General features: G+C 40.9%; 1 protein-coding gene across 4 annotated transcripts in view; it reads right to left on the reverse strand.

The window, feature by feature from the left end:
* Positions 1-14,760, reverse strand: part of HOMER1 (homer scaffold protein 1) — a 114,311-nt gene that overhangs the window by 4,796 nt on the left and 94,755 nt on the right. For 3 of the 4 annotated variants that reach the window (XR_009552445.1, XM_060201081.1, XM_060201083.1), the window contains exons 7-8: positions 11,839-11,949; positions 11,034-11,114 (exon numbers count right to left, since the gene is read on the reverse strand). Coding sequence is in view for 3 of the 4 variants with exons in the window: in XM_060201081.1 (XP_060057064.1) it covers positions 11,034-11,114; positions 11,839-11,949 (192 nt within the window). In the remaining variant the exon portion in view is untranslated. Of the gene's footprint in view, positions 1-6,249; positions 6,862-11,033; positions 11,115-11,838; positions 11,950-14,760 lie in introns of those variants that run through there. The other variant, XM_060201082.1, reaches the window with a different exon arrangement.

Raw genomic sequence — 14,760 nt, forward strand, 5'->3', positions numbered from 1 at the left:
AGTGGTGAAGCAGGGCTGCAGGTGTCTCTCTGTCTCTTTCCCTCTCTTCCCCTGCCCTCTTCATTTCTGACTGTTTCTATCCAATAAATACAGAAGGATTATATAAAAAATAAGAAGGAGAAGAAGAACAACTCCCTTCAATGCAGTGGAAGCAGGGTTCAAACCTGAGTCTAGTACATGGCAAAGCAGTACACACTGTGCAAGTGAGCTATTTTTCCAGGCCTGTTTTTAATTTTTTTTGTTTTCTTTTTTTAAAAATTTGTTTACTTATTTATTTATTCTCTTTTGTTGTCCTTGTTGCAATTATTATTGTTGTCATCGTTGTTGGATAGGACAGAGAGAAATGGAGCGAGGAGGGGAAGACAGAGAGGGGGAGAGAAAGACAGACACCTGCAGACCTGCTTCACCGCCTGTGAAGAGATTCCCCTGCAGGTGGGGAGCCGGGGGCTCGAACCGGGATCCTTATGCCGGTCCTTGTGCTTTGTGCCACCTGCGCTTAAGCCGCTGCGCTACTGCCCGACTCCCTGTTTTTAATTTTTAACACAAAATATTCTGACATACTTTACAACTCTTTAGAAGACATTATTGATTAGAAATGTTTCTAAGCATAACAAATATAAGTGATTCCAAAAGAGAAGACATGAAATGAGTTAAGAACTTAATCAGTTAAAAAAGAAATATGAAGAACAGCAGAAAACCTCTTTATACTCAAGACCTAGAAATTTACATATTACATACACACAAATTGTTATGCTTAAAATATTTAGATAAGCAATGAACTAAAAGCTAGATCTCTCTTTTTTTGAAAGATCTCACACACACAAAAAGAAATGTGATTGACACAAATTAAATGGGTCAAGGAAAACATTTTGGTGTTAGCTACTGAACATCAACCAGCCTCAAAAAATATGTTGCAACTACCAATATCTCATCTAAATGTAAACTGCCACAGAAATTCTATCAAGGAACAAAGACAGTGGGTTTTTCTTTTTTAATTATTGAAAGACAATCCGGAAAATGTCCTTTGGAGCAGTACACTGAAATGGCTGTAAAGACAAAAACTGGAGTTGATACACACAAAGGAAATCACTCCAGTGACAACTATTCAAAAATATTCTATTCATTTACTTAATTTGGATAGAGACAGAGGCACTGAGAGGAAAGGGGGAGATTGGAAGGGAGACACATGCAGCTGCTTCACTTCTTGTGCAGCTTTCCCTCTTGTAAGTGCGGACTTGGGACTTGAACCCAGGTCCTTGAGCGCTGTAAACATGTGTTCTCTATCAGGTGTGCCCTCGCCCTGCCCTCCTGGCCAATTTGTCTTATAATACTGGCAAAAAGTAAACTCTAAAGAAAAATAATTGGAAAATTGACTTAGATGAATTTTAAAAAAAATAACCTTTCCTCTAGGACTCTGAACATAAGGAATGTTCACATGATCTGACAGAAATAATTAAGAGCAAAACTCAAAGATGCCACACATTAGTTTTAAGAGTCAAGAAATTAAGAAAGGAATGAATGAGTCATAGAAATGTTTTATAAATGAAGATTGAAGAAAGCGAATTTAATCTTAAGTATAGACTATAAGAATTAATCTGTTCAGGTACTTTTCTAGAGAAGCAATGAAAATGGTCACTGAGCACTGAGCATGCATATGAACACACATACTCAACAGTGAAGCTCATCAGAAGTCAAGCAAATCATATCAAAATATTATTATTATTATTATTATTATTTTCCTCCAGGGTTATTGCTGGGCTCGGTGCCTGCACCATGAATCCACTGCTCCTGGAGGTCATTTTTTCCCTTTTGTTGTCCTTGTTGTTGTTCGTTGTTGGATAGGACAGAGAGAAATGGAGAGGGGAGGGAAAGACAGAGAAGGGGAGAGAAAGACAGACACCTGCAGACCTGCTTCACCGCCTGTGAAGCCCCTGCAGGTGGGGAGCTGGGGGGCTCGAACCAGGATCCTTATGCCGGTCTTTGCGCTTTGCACCACATGCGCTTAACCCACTGCGCCACCGCCCCACCCCCTTATTATTATTTTTTATCTATGCAGGTAACAGTCTAAATAAATGGTAATGTTTTCCAAAAAAAAAAAATGAACCTGTTGTTGCTTTTTTCTTTGAATTAATCTATAAGTAGAAGGTAAATCATCTGAAAATACAATCTGAAGTAGTTAAATATTAGTTAAAAGTAGTTAAATATTAGTAAATCATCTGAAAATACAATCTGAAGTAGTTAAATATTTTATAAATCCAGAAGTCAAATTCATGAAAGAGAAAACTGACCCTAAGAGCTAATGTACAATTCTCTCCATGGGTCTCTTGCCTACATATGGTATACTCTCTCTAGCCCAATGCAACAAGAAAGCTGGAGTACAATGCTTCCTACTATCAAAACAGACCAAACGTCATACAGCCGAAGACAGCCATTCTATGAGGCACCAGCTGCCCTGCAAAGCCATTCCTAACAGTGAAAGGCTTTCTTGTTCTCTGTACTCATCAGCGAAACAGTCAAGCATTTTCAATGTTAGCAAGCAAGACACAAGACTTCCTCAGCTATTAAGGGTGTGTCAGTCCCTCTAGAGTTCCTGTCCTCTTACGTCATTTCTCTGACTGGAGGAACTTCTCCAGGCAGATAACAAAAGAGAGTCAATACACTGTCGGAGGTATCAGTCTACTGGGGAGCAGAAGATGATTCAAGAGCAAGAACAGATAAGCTCTATGTACAGAGACCAAATCAAGACCACTAGAAGCCTGGCTGGTGACACTGCTTGGTTTCTTAGCTCCTGTCAGTACCTTCCTCTCCTCTTGCCTTTCATTCTCCTTGGTAAGTAATTTTCCTGCTTTGTATCATTTTGAGCTGATTACCTCCCCTCTCCTTCTTTACAGACAGTAAGATCGTGAGGCAAAGGCACCAGAAGCGTGTCACAGCTCTGATTAAGCACTTAAGGTCAGACACTGCTAATTTCAGGGCTGGGCAGTGTTGCTCTCTGTTGAGCACACACATCACTGTATGCCAGGACCCAAGTTTGAGCCCCGGCTCCCCATTTGCAGGGGGATGATTCTCAAGGGTGAAGCAGGTCTGCAGGGGTCTATTTCCCCCTCCCCTCTCAATTTTTCTGTCCTATCAAATAAAGTAGAAAGGAAAAAAAAAAAAGGGGGGGGGACATGGCCACCAGGAGCAGTGAATTTGTTGTACTGGTACTGAGCCCTGCAATAACCCTGGTGGCAATTTAAAAAATGCTAATTGGGGGTCGGGTGGTGGCGCAGTGGGTTAAACGTATGTGGAGCAAAGCACAAGGACCGGCCTAAGGATACTGGTTCGAGCCCCCGGCTCCCCACCTGCAGGGGAGTCGCTTTACAGGAGGTGAAGCAGGTCTGCAGGTGTCTATCTTTCTCTCCTCCTCTCTGTCTTCCCCTCCTCTCTCCATTTCTCTCTGTCCTATCCAACAATGAACAACATCAACAGTGGCAATAATAATAACCACAATGAGGCTACAACAACAAGGGCAACAAAAGGGGGGAAAATGGCCTCCAGGAGCAGTGGATTCATGGTGTAGGCACTGAGCCCAGCAATAACCCCCGGAGGCAAAAAAAAAACAAAACAAAACTGTTTTTCAAATGCTCTAAAAGATAGTAACTGAAATACACAGTTCTAGTGGCCACGTTCTGATTCTTGAAAATGTGAAGCCCAAGACACTAATGTGATTTCCTTCCTACCACCATGACGTTTAGAAATTTAAATAATTACTATCAACAGAAACCTAATCAAGTTGATTTACTATAGATTTAAGCCTTGTGCTGCTTAATCTAAATAAAATCATAGTGAATTTGCTCCTCTTTTTTTAAACATTTTTATTTATATATTTATGGTCCCTTTTGTTGTCCTTGTTGCTTTATTGTTGTTGTAGTTATTATCGTTGTTATTGATGTCGTCGTTGTTGGATAGGGCAGAGAGAAATGGAGAGAGGAGGGGAAGACAGAGAGGGGGAGAGAAAGACAGACACCTGCAGACCTGCTTCACTACTTGTGAAGTGACGCCCCTGCAGGTGGGGAGCCGGGGTTCGAACCGGGATCCTTATGCCGGTCCTTGCGCTTTGCCCCACCTGTGCTTACCCTGCTGCGCTACGGCCTGCCTCCTGATTTTGCTCTTCTTAATATCTGATTCGTATACCAGCTCTGACAAATATGATACATCATTGCTTAGTCTGGCTTACAAAGCACTACCCAACTTTAGGCACGTAACAGACAGGAAACTAATAAAAATCACACATGCAGGCGGTGGATGGCTTAGTGGATAAAACACTAAACTCTCAAGCATGAGGTCCTGAGTCTAAGCCCCAGCAGCACATGTACCAGGGTGATATCCGGTTCTTTATCTCTCCTCCTATCTTTCTCATGAATAAACAAGATCTTAAAAAAAAAAGAAAAATTGAACATATATCAGCCCCTTAAAAAAACTGCAGAAATACGAACGATAACCGAAAACACTGTGTGAACACAATGCAGTAATAGTAGGGACTCATGATATACAATGGAAAGCTTTTTTAATTGCCACCAGAGTTTATTGCCGGAGCTCAGTGCCTGCATGACAAATCCACTGCTCCCAGTGACCACTTTTTTCCACCTCCTTTTTCCCAGCATAAATATATTCTGAATAGTAGTATTATGCTACTATTCTGAAAAGTAGTATTATGCTAGGGGACAGCTGTGACAGAAAGGAAAGTATTTTTTTAATGCTGAAACTGCAACTCAACCTTAAACTTTAACAATTATATTTGCATACCAAGAGGCAAAGTAACTAACTAGTATTGTAGAGTAGAAATGTAGGGGTATAAGAGATACAGATAAAAACACACTGAGAGTGTTGGGCGGTAGCGCACCGGGTTAAGTGCAGGTGGCACAAAGCGCAAGGACTGGGGTAAGGATCCCGGTTCGAGCCCCTGGCTCCCCACCTGCAGGGGCGTCGCTTCACAAGCGGTGAAGCAGGTCTGCAGGTGTCTATCTTTCTCTTCCCCCTCTCTGCCTCCCCCCCCATTTCTCTCTATCCTATCCAACAACAACAACATCAATAACTACAACAATAAAGCAACAAGGGAAATAAAGGGAATAAATAATAATAATAATAAAACACTGAAAAGATTCTTTAATACGCTTTTTCAGTATAAGAGACCTCAGGTGGAAGAAAGATCAGAGCACAGAAGGATGAAATTGGCAAGTTAATAAAGAACACCCCCCCACCCACAAAAAAAAAGAACTGCAAAGCAGTAATATACTTATAAAGTAGAAATTATATGAAAAAAAACAAAACTGTGAACACAGTGAAATAAAACTACCAATTAATAACTAAGGAAAAAACCCCAAGTACCGGGAAATGAAAGTACCTCTTATGTAGTATAAAGTCAGGGGCAACGGCAGGGCCTTACACATGTGCTCAGTGGCTGAGCTACCTTTCTGGCACTGTGGTCATTTGCATTTTTTTTTGTTTTTTTGAGAGAAAAAGGGAGGAAGAAGGAGATGGAGAGGTAAAGAGAAACACACATCCCCACCGCAAGGCACTGCTCTCTGTCCATGGAGCTGGACTTGTCTGATGTCCTTGGTACCCATGTGCTGAGTCAGGGGCCTCATGAATGGGAGGCATGCATTCTACCCTCTCTGTTATCTTCCCAACCTCCCTGAAATGCCTCCTTTGAAATATATCTTGAGTGAAAGGGGGATAAAGCCAAATGTCAACAAACAGTGATAATGGAGGGCACTAAATATCAGAGTCTACAGGACACATTCAAACCAGTGACCAGAAGGATATCTACAGTTTTCAATACATACAAATAAAAGTGAAAGAATGAAAACAAAGCAGCTCAATTCTGCTCTCAAAATATTATAAAAAGAAAAAAAAACTGTACCAAAATAAACAAGGCAGGGCTAATAAAAATTAAAGCAGAAACTGTATTAAGGACAAGGAAAACATGATACTGATTAGTATTTTTTTAAACAAATCTTAACAAAATAGACAAATCATTACTTGAGAGAAAAGAACAAAGAAGTAATTTTAAGAGTTCCTTTTGGAAATCTGGAGTGAGAATTTAAGCAGGCTAGTATCTGCAGGAAAAAACAGACTAATCAAGAACATTTCACAGAGAAATATTAAGAAATAATAAACTCGGGAGTGTTTTGATGGAGAGTTCTACTAAGCCTTTAAACACCAGATACTTCCAATATGATAAATTATTCCAAAGTACAGAAAATTAAAAAAAAATCCAAATTATTTTATGAAGCAAGAAGTCCTGATAATTATTTTTAAATAAGTTCTTAAAACTTATTATCTTTATTGATTGGATAGAGACAGGCAAAATCAAGAGGGGGGAGGAGAGATAAAAAGAGAGATCTGCAGCCCTGCTTCACCACCTGGGAAGCTTTCCTCCTGCAGGTGGGGTAATTAAATCTTACACAGTGACCTCCAAGAAGAAAACTATAGATTACTAATCATAACAGAATACCATATGAAAATAGTAAGTAATAGAAAAAAAAATCTAATGCTACACTAAAAAAAATAACACATAGCTAAGTAAGATTTATTCCAGGGACACAAAAAGGGCTCAGAATTAAAAACCCATTAACCGATGTAGGGAGAAAAAGCATATCATTATCTCCGTAGCATAATTATTAGCAAAAGTTAACACTCAATCTCAGTAAGACAAAATAGGGGCTAGGAGACAGTTCACCCACTAAAGCACACAGTTCATCGTGTGTGAAGCAAGAGCCAAGTCCTAGCCCTTGGAGGCCACAAAGGGTCACCATGTATCGCACCAGAGGAAGCTTCATGGGCAGCAGAGCAGAACCATGGGGCTTCTCCCTTTACCTGAAATTAAAAAGGAGAAAAGAGGGAGGAAGGGAGAGGGAGAGAGACCCCAACTAGGAGTGGTAGAATTGCACAGGTACAAAGTCCCAGTGATTCCCATTCCCCACCACCCCAGAACAAACAAACAAGCCACACCAACACCAAAAACAACTGGAGAGAAGGAATGAAAGACACTCTCATAAGAAGATATTAGTGTTGGGAGTCGGGCTGTAGCGCAGCGGGTTAAGCACAGGTGGTGCAAAGCACAAGGACCGGCATAAGGATCCCGGTTCGAACCCCGGCTCCCCACCTGCAGGGGAGTCGCTTCACAGGCGGTGAAGCAGGTCTGCAGGTGTCTTTCTCTCCTCCTCTCTGTCTTCCCCTCCTCTCTCCATTTCTCTCTGTCCTATCCAACAATGACGACAACAACAATAATAACTACAACAATAAAACAACAAGGGCAACAAAAGGGAATAAATAAAATAAATATTTAAAAATAAATAAAAAAAAGAAGATATTAGTGTCAAAGCCAGCATTTTGTTTAATGTAAAAATAATAGAGACATTTCTATAAACATCAGGAACAAGATGCCTGTCATTGCTACTACATTTTAACTTTGGATTAGTGTTTTTAAAATATTACATAGTGTACTAGATTTTCTGGCCAGAGGGGCAGAAGTCTCAGCTTTAATTCCCAGTATCACCATATACCAGAACTGAGCAGTGTTCTGGTCTTTCTCTTTCATCAAAATAAAGCTTATTTAAAAAATGGCCCAGGAGAAAAAAAAAAAATGGCCCAGGAAGTGACACAGTCGCTAGAATGCTGAACTTACAAACATGAGGTCCTGAGTTCAATCCCCAGTACTGCATACGATGCTGGAGTGAGTGAGTGATACTCTGGTTCTTTCTCCTCTCTCTCCTTTTCTCTGTGTTAATAAATAAATCTTAAAGAAAAATTGGAAAAGAAAGAAAGGAAGGAAGGAAGGGAGAAAGAAAGAAACTTCTTTTTGGACCAATAGCTCATTCCAGGGTCAGAGCTGAGGCAACACCAGATTAGCCTCAAATAACTAGTTGTGCCAAAACAGGAAGTTTATGGAAGTCGGGCGGTAGCGCAGCGGGTTAAGTGCATGTGGTGTCAAGGGTGCGAAGCGCAAGGACCGGCGTAAGGATCCTGGTTCAAGCCCCCAGCTCCCCACCTGCATGGGGGTCGCTTCACAGGCGGTGAAGCAGGTCTGCAGGTGTCTGTCTTTCTCTCCCCCTCCTCTCTCCAATTCTCTTTGTCCTATCCAACAACAATGACATCAATAACAACAACAATAATAACTACAACAATAAGAAACAAAAAGGGCAACAAAAGGGAAAATAAATAAATATATAAAAAAATGAAGTTTATTGGGAGTCAGGCAGTAGCACAGCGGGTTGAGTGCACGTGGCACAAAGTGCAAGGACCGGCCTAAGGATCCTGGTTCAAGCCCCCAGCTCCCCACCTGCAGGGGAGTCGCTTCACAGGCGGTGAAGCAGGTCTGCAGGTGTCTGTCTTTCTCTTCCCCTCTTCTCTCCATTTCTCTCTGTCCTATCTAACAACGACATCAATAACAACAACAACTACAACAATGAAAAACAACAAGGCAATAAAAGGAGAAAAAAAAAAGGTACTGATTTAAAAAAAAAAGTTTATTAAGGAAGAATAATTAAGGGTCATAATAAAAGGACACAAAAGCTGGATTGTAGGGTTTCCTACTGGCCAAGTCTAAGACAATTTGAACATGACAACTAAATGCACGTGAGATCCTGTACTGAATGCCAGAGCAAAAAACACTTGTTTTGCTTTGTGGCCAGGCAGTGGTATACTGGTTGAGCACATAAGGGCCTAAATTCAAGCCCCTAGTCCCCACCTATATGGGGAAAGCTTCACAATCAGTGACACAGTGCTGCAGGTGTCTCTCTCTCTCCCTCTCTCCCCCTTTCCACCTCCCTTTCCCTCTCAATTTCTCTCTATCCAAAAAAAAGAAATGTTCTTTTTTGTTTGTTTGCTTTAAAGGAGATTACTAGGACAATTATGGGAATGTGAGTAAAGTTCAAAGATAATCTCTTGATTTTGCTGGCTATGTAAGAGAATATATCCTTATTTTAAGAAAATACGTAGCTGAAGTCGAGGTAAGGGAACACACACAACTTATTTGCAAACATTTCAGGAAAAGGATTATATCTACACAGAAAAATCTAGAAACAATTATCAAGAACAATAAAAAACATTGACATTTGGGAGAGTGTGAACGAAAGCCACAGGAAAAGTACATTTATTTTATTTCAAGATAAAAGCCTTAAAAACAGGCAAAATGATTTTGGATAGTGTTCGGTGCTATTAAGAAAATAAATGGTGATACTACAAAGTCCTTGGAGTAGGAGGTATAGGTTAGAGAGATCTGTAGAGTAGTACTTAAGTTGTAAAGCTGAAGTAATTACCATGTGAGCTAAGATCCTAAATTATAAACAGAAATCAGCCTAGGGGCTTGAAGATCCAGGGGCTTAGGATTTCATGTTAAAGAATCTAAAGGAGAACATAAGCTTGGTGCCTTCAATAGAGGAAGAAGATGAATGAGTATGAGCAGATATCAACTACTCTGTCTTATACTTAAGAACATTCAAGGCTACAAAATCAATCTGCAAAAATCAATATGTGGCATTCTTCTAGACAAACTGAACGAAGAAATTCCAAAACTGATTCCTTTTACTATAGCAGAGGCAACAATCAAATATCTATGAATAAAGTTAGCAAAGGAAGTACAAGACTTACATGCTGACAATTACAATAGCTGAACTAGCATCACCAAAGTAACCGTCTTACCCAGAGTCATAAACAGATTGAATGCCATCCCTATCAAGCTGCTACCAAATTTCTCTAAAGGAATAGAACAAAAGCTACAAAAGTTTATCTGGGGCCATAATATACGCAGGCTTGCAGAAGCAATCTTGAGAACAAAGAACAAGTATGGATGCATTAAACCCTTTGACCTCAAATTCTATTACTGGGCTACTGTGACTCAAACTGCCAGGTATTGGAATGAAAACAGACATACATCCAAATGGGATAGAACTGAAAGCCCAGAAATAAGCCTCCATACATAGAACAATTAATTCCTGACAAGGGAACCCAGTTAAAAATCAATTCTGGGAGTCGGGCTGTAGCGCAGCGGGTTAAGCGCAGGTGGCGCAAAGCACAAGCACCAGCATAAGGATCCTGGTTCGAGCCCCGACTCCCCACCTGCAGGGGAGTCGCTTCACAAGCGGTGAAGCAGGTCTGCAGGTGTCTGTCTTTCTCTCCCCCTCTCTGTCTTCCCCTCCTCTCTCCATTTCTCTCTGTTCTATCCAACAACAATGACAGCAATGATAACTACAACAATAAAACAACAAGGGCAACAAAAGGGAATAAATAAAAAATAAATAAATAAATAATCAATTCTAAGTAAAATTTTTCACCGATTCCATAGATATCTATAAAAAGTTACCATAAAAACTGATTTGCTATCAGTGATTTGCTATCACTGCAGTGCTAACCTTAGGAGCTATTAATAGTTTTCCAAGTGGGAGGGGAGACAGCATAATGCAAAAGACTGTCATGCCTGAGGCTCTGGTCTTTTTCTCTGTAAATCTCTCTCTTTAAAATAAAAGTAAATAAAAACTAAAAATAAAGGAAGAAGGAAAGAAAGAAAGGAAGAAAACATTTAAGAAAGTAGCAAGTAATACCTCTGTTCCTATGAGAGAGCAAAAATTAGGCGACCCCAATATACACTACAGATTCTTTCCAAAACCAATTTCTCAGCATGATTCTCAAACACTGACACCAAGTTATTTTTTTAAAAGGAACTCTTAAAAGTTATGTAAACTACTTATGGCATTATTTATGATAGCTATCGTTAGGCACAATATAAATCATCATTTCTGTGATGCTGGAAGAAAACTGGCATATTTCTGTAGGAGGATACCATGCAATCTATGGTTTATGATGAAACAGATTAGAGGAAAGTTATCAAGCAATTGTTGAAGAAATCAAATATTAGGCATGAGTCACAAGTCCCAGAAAGGACTAATGATTAAAAACTATAAAGTGAGATTTAGGGATAAAAAACCAGTATGTGTGAAAGAATGATTTCTGTCTCTTTGTTCAGAAATGAGTAGAAATGTTTTGTTTACCTGTAGTTTCTGAGTCAAAGAGTCCCTCTGTTCTTGGAGCTCTCTGGCATTATCAATTTCTTGTTTTAATCTTTCTATTTCCTGGAAAAGGGAGAGTGGTATCTTTAACAACATTTAAATTATATCAAACAAAGAGAAGGACTTATTATTCCTAGAAATTATTGTCCCAGTTCTTAGGGGGGGAAGTGATGTAGAAAGAATTCCTGTTTACAGAGTGATAGAGAGTGAAAGAGAAGGACTTATTATTCCTAGAAATTATTGTCCCAATTTTTAGGGGGGGAAGTGATGTAGAAAGAATTCCTATTTACAGAGTGATAGAGACTGAATTCATCTTTACAGCTTGATACATAACACGGAATAATCCTGAGCAACTAACAAGCATAACTTGGTAGCTGTGGTGTAGTACTGTTCAGCCATAACAGTTTGAACCTTTTAAGGCTGCTTCAAGCTTTGTCGATATAATTCTTTTCTGGGATAGTACATCTTTGAACAGAAAACAGAGAAAGCAACTGCTTGTAAATTTTATTTAAGCTTTCTGGATTTCCTGTTAATTACTTGAATGCAACTTTCAGGCAGAAGGCAACAAGCAGCCTGCACCTCAGTCTGACTGCCTCACCAGAATTCCTAAAAGGAGAAACAAGGTGGGTAAAATATGAGCAAATGTAATACCACTCAAGAAAAATTTCATCCTAAAGAACTCCGTAACCTTACTTCATTTCGTAAAACTCTTTTAAATCTGGCACAGACTTCACTATTTTATACATACAGGTAAGCGAGATTCCAGTAAGTGACAAGTAGCAAATACCTCTTCCTTCACTTTTAGTGTTTCTTCCAGTTCTTGTATTGTCTTATTTAATTCTGTCTTATGGGTGTGCACTGCGTTTGCTTGGCTGCTGACACATTCAAGCTCGGTCACCTAAAATTGAGAACACAAGTTACATGATTTGATTCTTTCACTTGATTCATTTTTAAAAAAAATTGTCTTCATTTATTTATTGGATAGAGACAGACAAGAAATAGAGAGGAAAAGAGACAGAGAGACACCTGCAGCTCTGCTTCACCACTCATGAAGCTTCCCCCCTGCAGGTGACTGGGTTCTTGAACCTGGGTCCTTTTCACACTGTAACATGAGCTCAAAAAGGGCCACCCCGTCTCCAGTTTCACTGAATTTTGCATTGAAAATGTAATGAATCTTTTGTAGGTGAATAGTAATGATTTTTATATGTGAAAATTAATTTTGAAAGATTAAGCACTCAGGGTAGACTGAAGATTCCCTAAAGATACAAATGTAATGAAGCACCTGGTGTGAAGTGCCTGGTCCCCACCTGCCTGGGGGAAGCGTCATGAGTGATGAAGTAGGGAGGTGTCTCTTTTCCTCTCTATCCTATCAAACAAAAGAAGGGGGGCAGGGGAAAAATGTCTCCTGGGAGTAGCGGGTCTACACTATAGAGGACCTTGCCCTCAACTTGGATCAACAACGGTAGAGAATGTTCCATTCTACAAAGGGAGGCTGGACAACATACTCTATGCTACACCTGAGGAAGATGGGTCCTGATATTGGGGCAGCTTGGAATGTTCCTATTGATGACCACAGAATGTGAGCTCAGATCTACTGGGATGCAGAGGTCACATAGGCTCCTAAGCTGAATATGGGCCCCAGATCACATCAAATCGATGGGGCTTATAGTCAACAGTATTTAGACACCTTTCCCATATTAGGGAGCTACTCTCTTCCCTGATCCAGCTTTCTGGTCCTTTTTCCAGCCATGACATCATCTCCCCAGACAATACCTAGGATCCACCTGCATATCAGATGTCAGGCTCAGGAAACAAACAAACAAACAAACAAACAAACAAACAAACAAGTATAGCCACAGGCCCTTTGGAATATAACTAAAATATGCCTACCAGCTATCTACAAAACAGAGACCCCCTCCCCAACTCTTCATCTGCACTACTCCAGCCTTTAGGTTCATGATTAGTCAACAATTTGTTTGGCTTTTATATGTTAATTCTCTTTTCAGCCACCAGGTTCCAGATGCCTGGACAGACAAACCGACCATTGTGTCCTGGAGCTCTGATTTCCCAGAGCACTGCCCCACTAGGCAAAGAGACAGGCTGGGAGTATGGATCGACCTGCCAACGCCCATGTTCAGCAGGGAAGCAATTACAGAAGCCAGACCTTCCACCTTCTGCATCCCACAATGACCTGGGTCCATACTCCCAGAGGGTTAAGGAACAGGAAAGCTATTGGCTCTGGTGTGTTAAGCACGGCGTGTCCCTGGCCACGTGGCTGTGAGCTCTCTGAGAAGATCTGCTGGGGGGGGGGGGGGCCCGTGGACCACAGGGTCCAAGCTCTGGATGCGGGGAAAGGGCAGAGGGCTGGATCTTGGGCCCAGAAAGGGCCTCCAGCCTGCCATCTCTGACCAGAAATGGGAGGTTTGTTCAAGTGCATTTAAGTGTCTGCAGTCACTGTCACTCAGGGACATTGTAAACTTTAGACCCTGATAACTATCAAGTTGGCGGAGACGAAGAGAAACCTCTCTTGCAGGTGAAATGGATGTGTGAAGCACGCTCTGCAGCTGCTAGAAGAATGCCATGTGGCAGCGCTAACGTGATCAGAGAATGCCCTTGGTGTGAGGAAACTGGGTTCGATCTTCTGGAGTTTTTTGGGCCATTTGGGATTTTAAGGAGCACAAAAATAATAAATGTAAACATAAAAAAAAATAATAGGAAAGCTATCAGGGGAGGGGATGGGATATGGAGTTCTGGTGGTGGGAATCGTGTGGAGTTGCACCCCTCTTATCCTATGGTTTTGTCAGTGATTCCTTTTATAAGTAAATAATTTTTTTTTAAGATACAAATTTAGATAGAGGAAAAAACAATTATTTTATTTATATGACTTGGTCATAACTGGTTGTGAAACAAATTAACTGAGTAAAGAACTCCTACAATGAAAATCTTTTAAGATTTCTTCTAGAGGGCTGGGTGGTGGTACACCTGGCGGAACACACTATGGTGCATGAAGACCAGGGTCAAGCCCTGCACCCCCAACTGAGGAAGGGGAGGGGTGACATTCTTACAGTATTTAGAGGTAAGAATTACCAGTCATGAAGAGTCTATCCAGCCAAACTACCCTTCAAGAGAGAGAAATTAACAGCTTTCCAAACATACAGCAACTGACGGAATTCACCACCACCAACCCTGTCTTGCAAGAATTATAGAGGAGTTGTACAGGCAATGAAGCAAAGGAACTCCAACTCTGAATGAGGTGATCTGTGGTAGAAAAGAACCAGGAACTCAGACAGCAACACAAAGAGCAGATAGGACAAGGGAGGGCAGAGAGCAGTGTCATGACCAGTGTTGGTGAGCCAAGGCCAACTATCAAAGACCTAAGCATCAGAACAGGAACTCTCAAGGGAACCTGAAGGGCAAGTGTTGGGTGGGATGAGTTAGAAAGAGAGGGAGGAATACTGGATGGCTTCACATGTAGTGCAACTTGGGAGACAGAGGCAGAGAGGGAGAACGCAGAGAGAAGTTTGGACAAAAGGTGGCATACGGAAATGTTCTCTGGGGAGGGAACGGAAGGAAGGCTGGGGGTTGAGAGAGGTCCTTGGGTTCTTTATTGGGGCGGGAAGAGTGTTTAGCAGACACTTGTGATATAGAACGAGGAAACCATCCACATGTCAGACAGATTCATTAGCCCACCAATTAAAAGAAAGCAAAA

This window comes from Erinaceus europaeus, chromosome 11, assembly GCF_950295315.1.
Source record: "Erinaceus europaeus chromosome 11, mEriEur2.1, whole genome shotgun sequence".
Classification (NCBI taxonomy): domain Eukaryota; kingdom Metazoa; phylum Chordata; class Mammalia; order Eulipotyphla; family Erinaceidae; genus Erinaceus; species Erinaceus europaeus.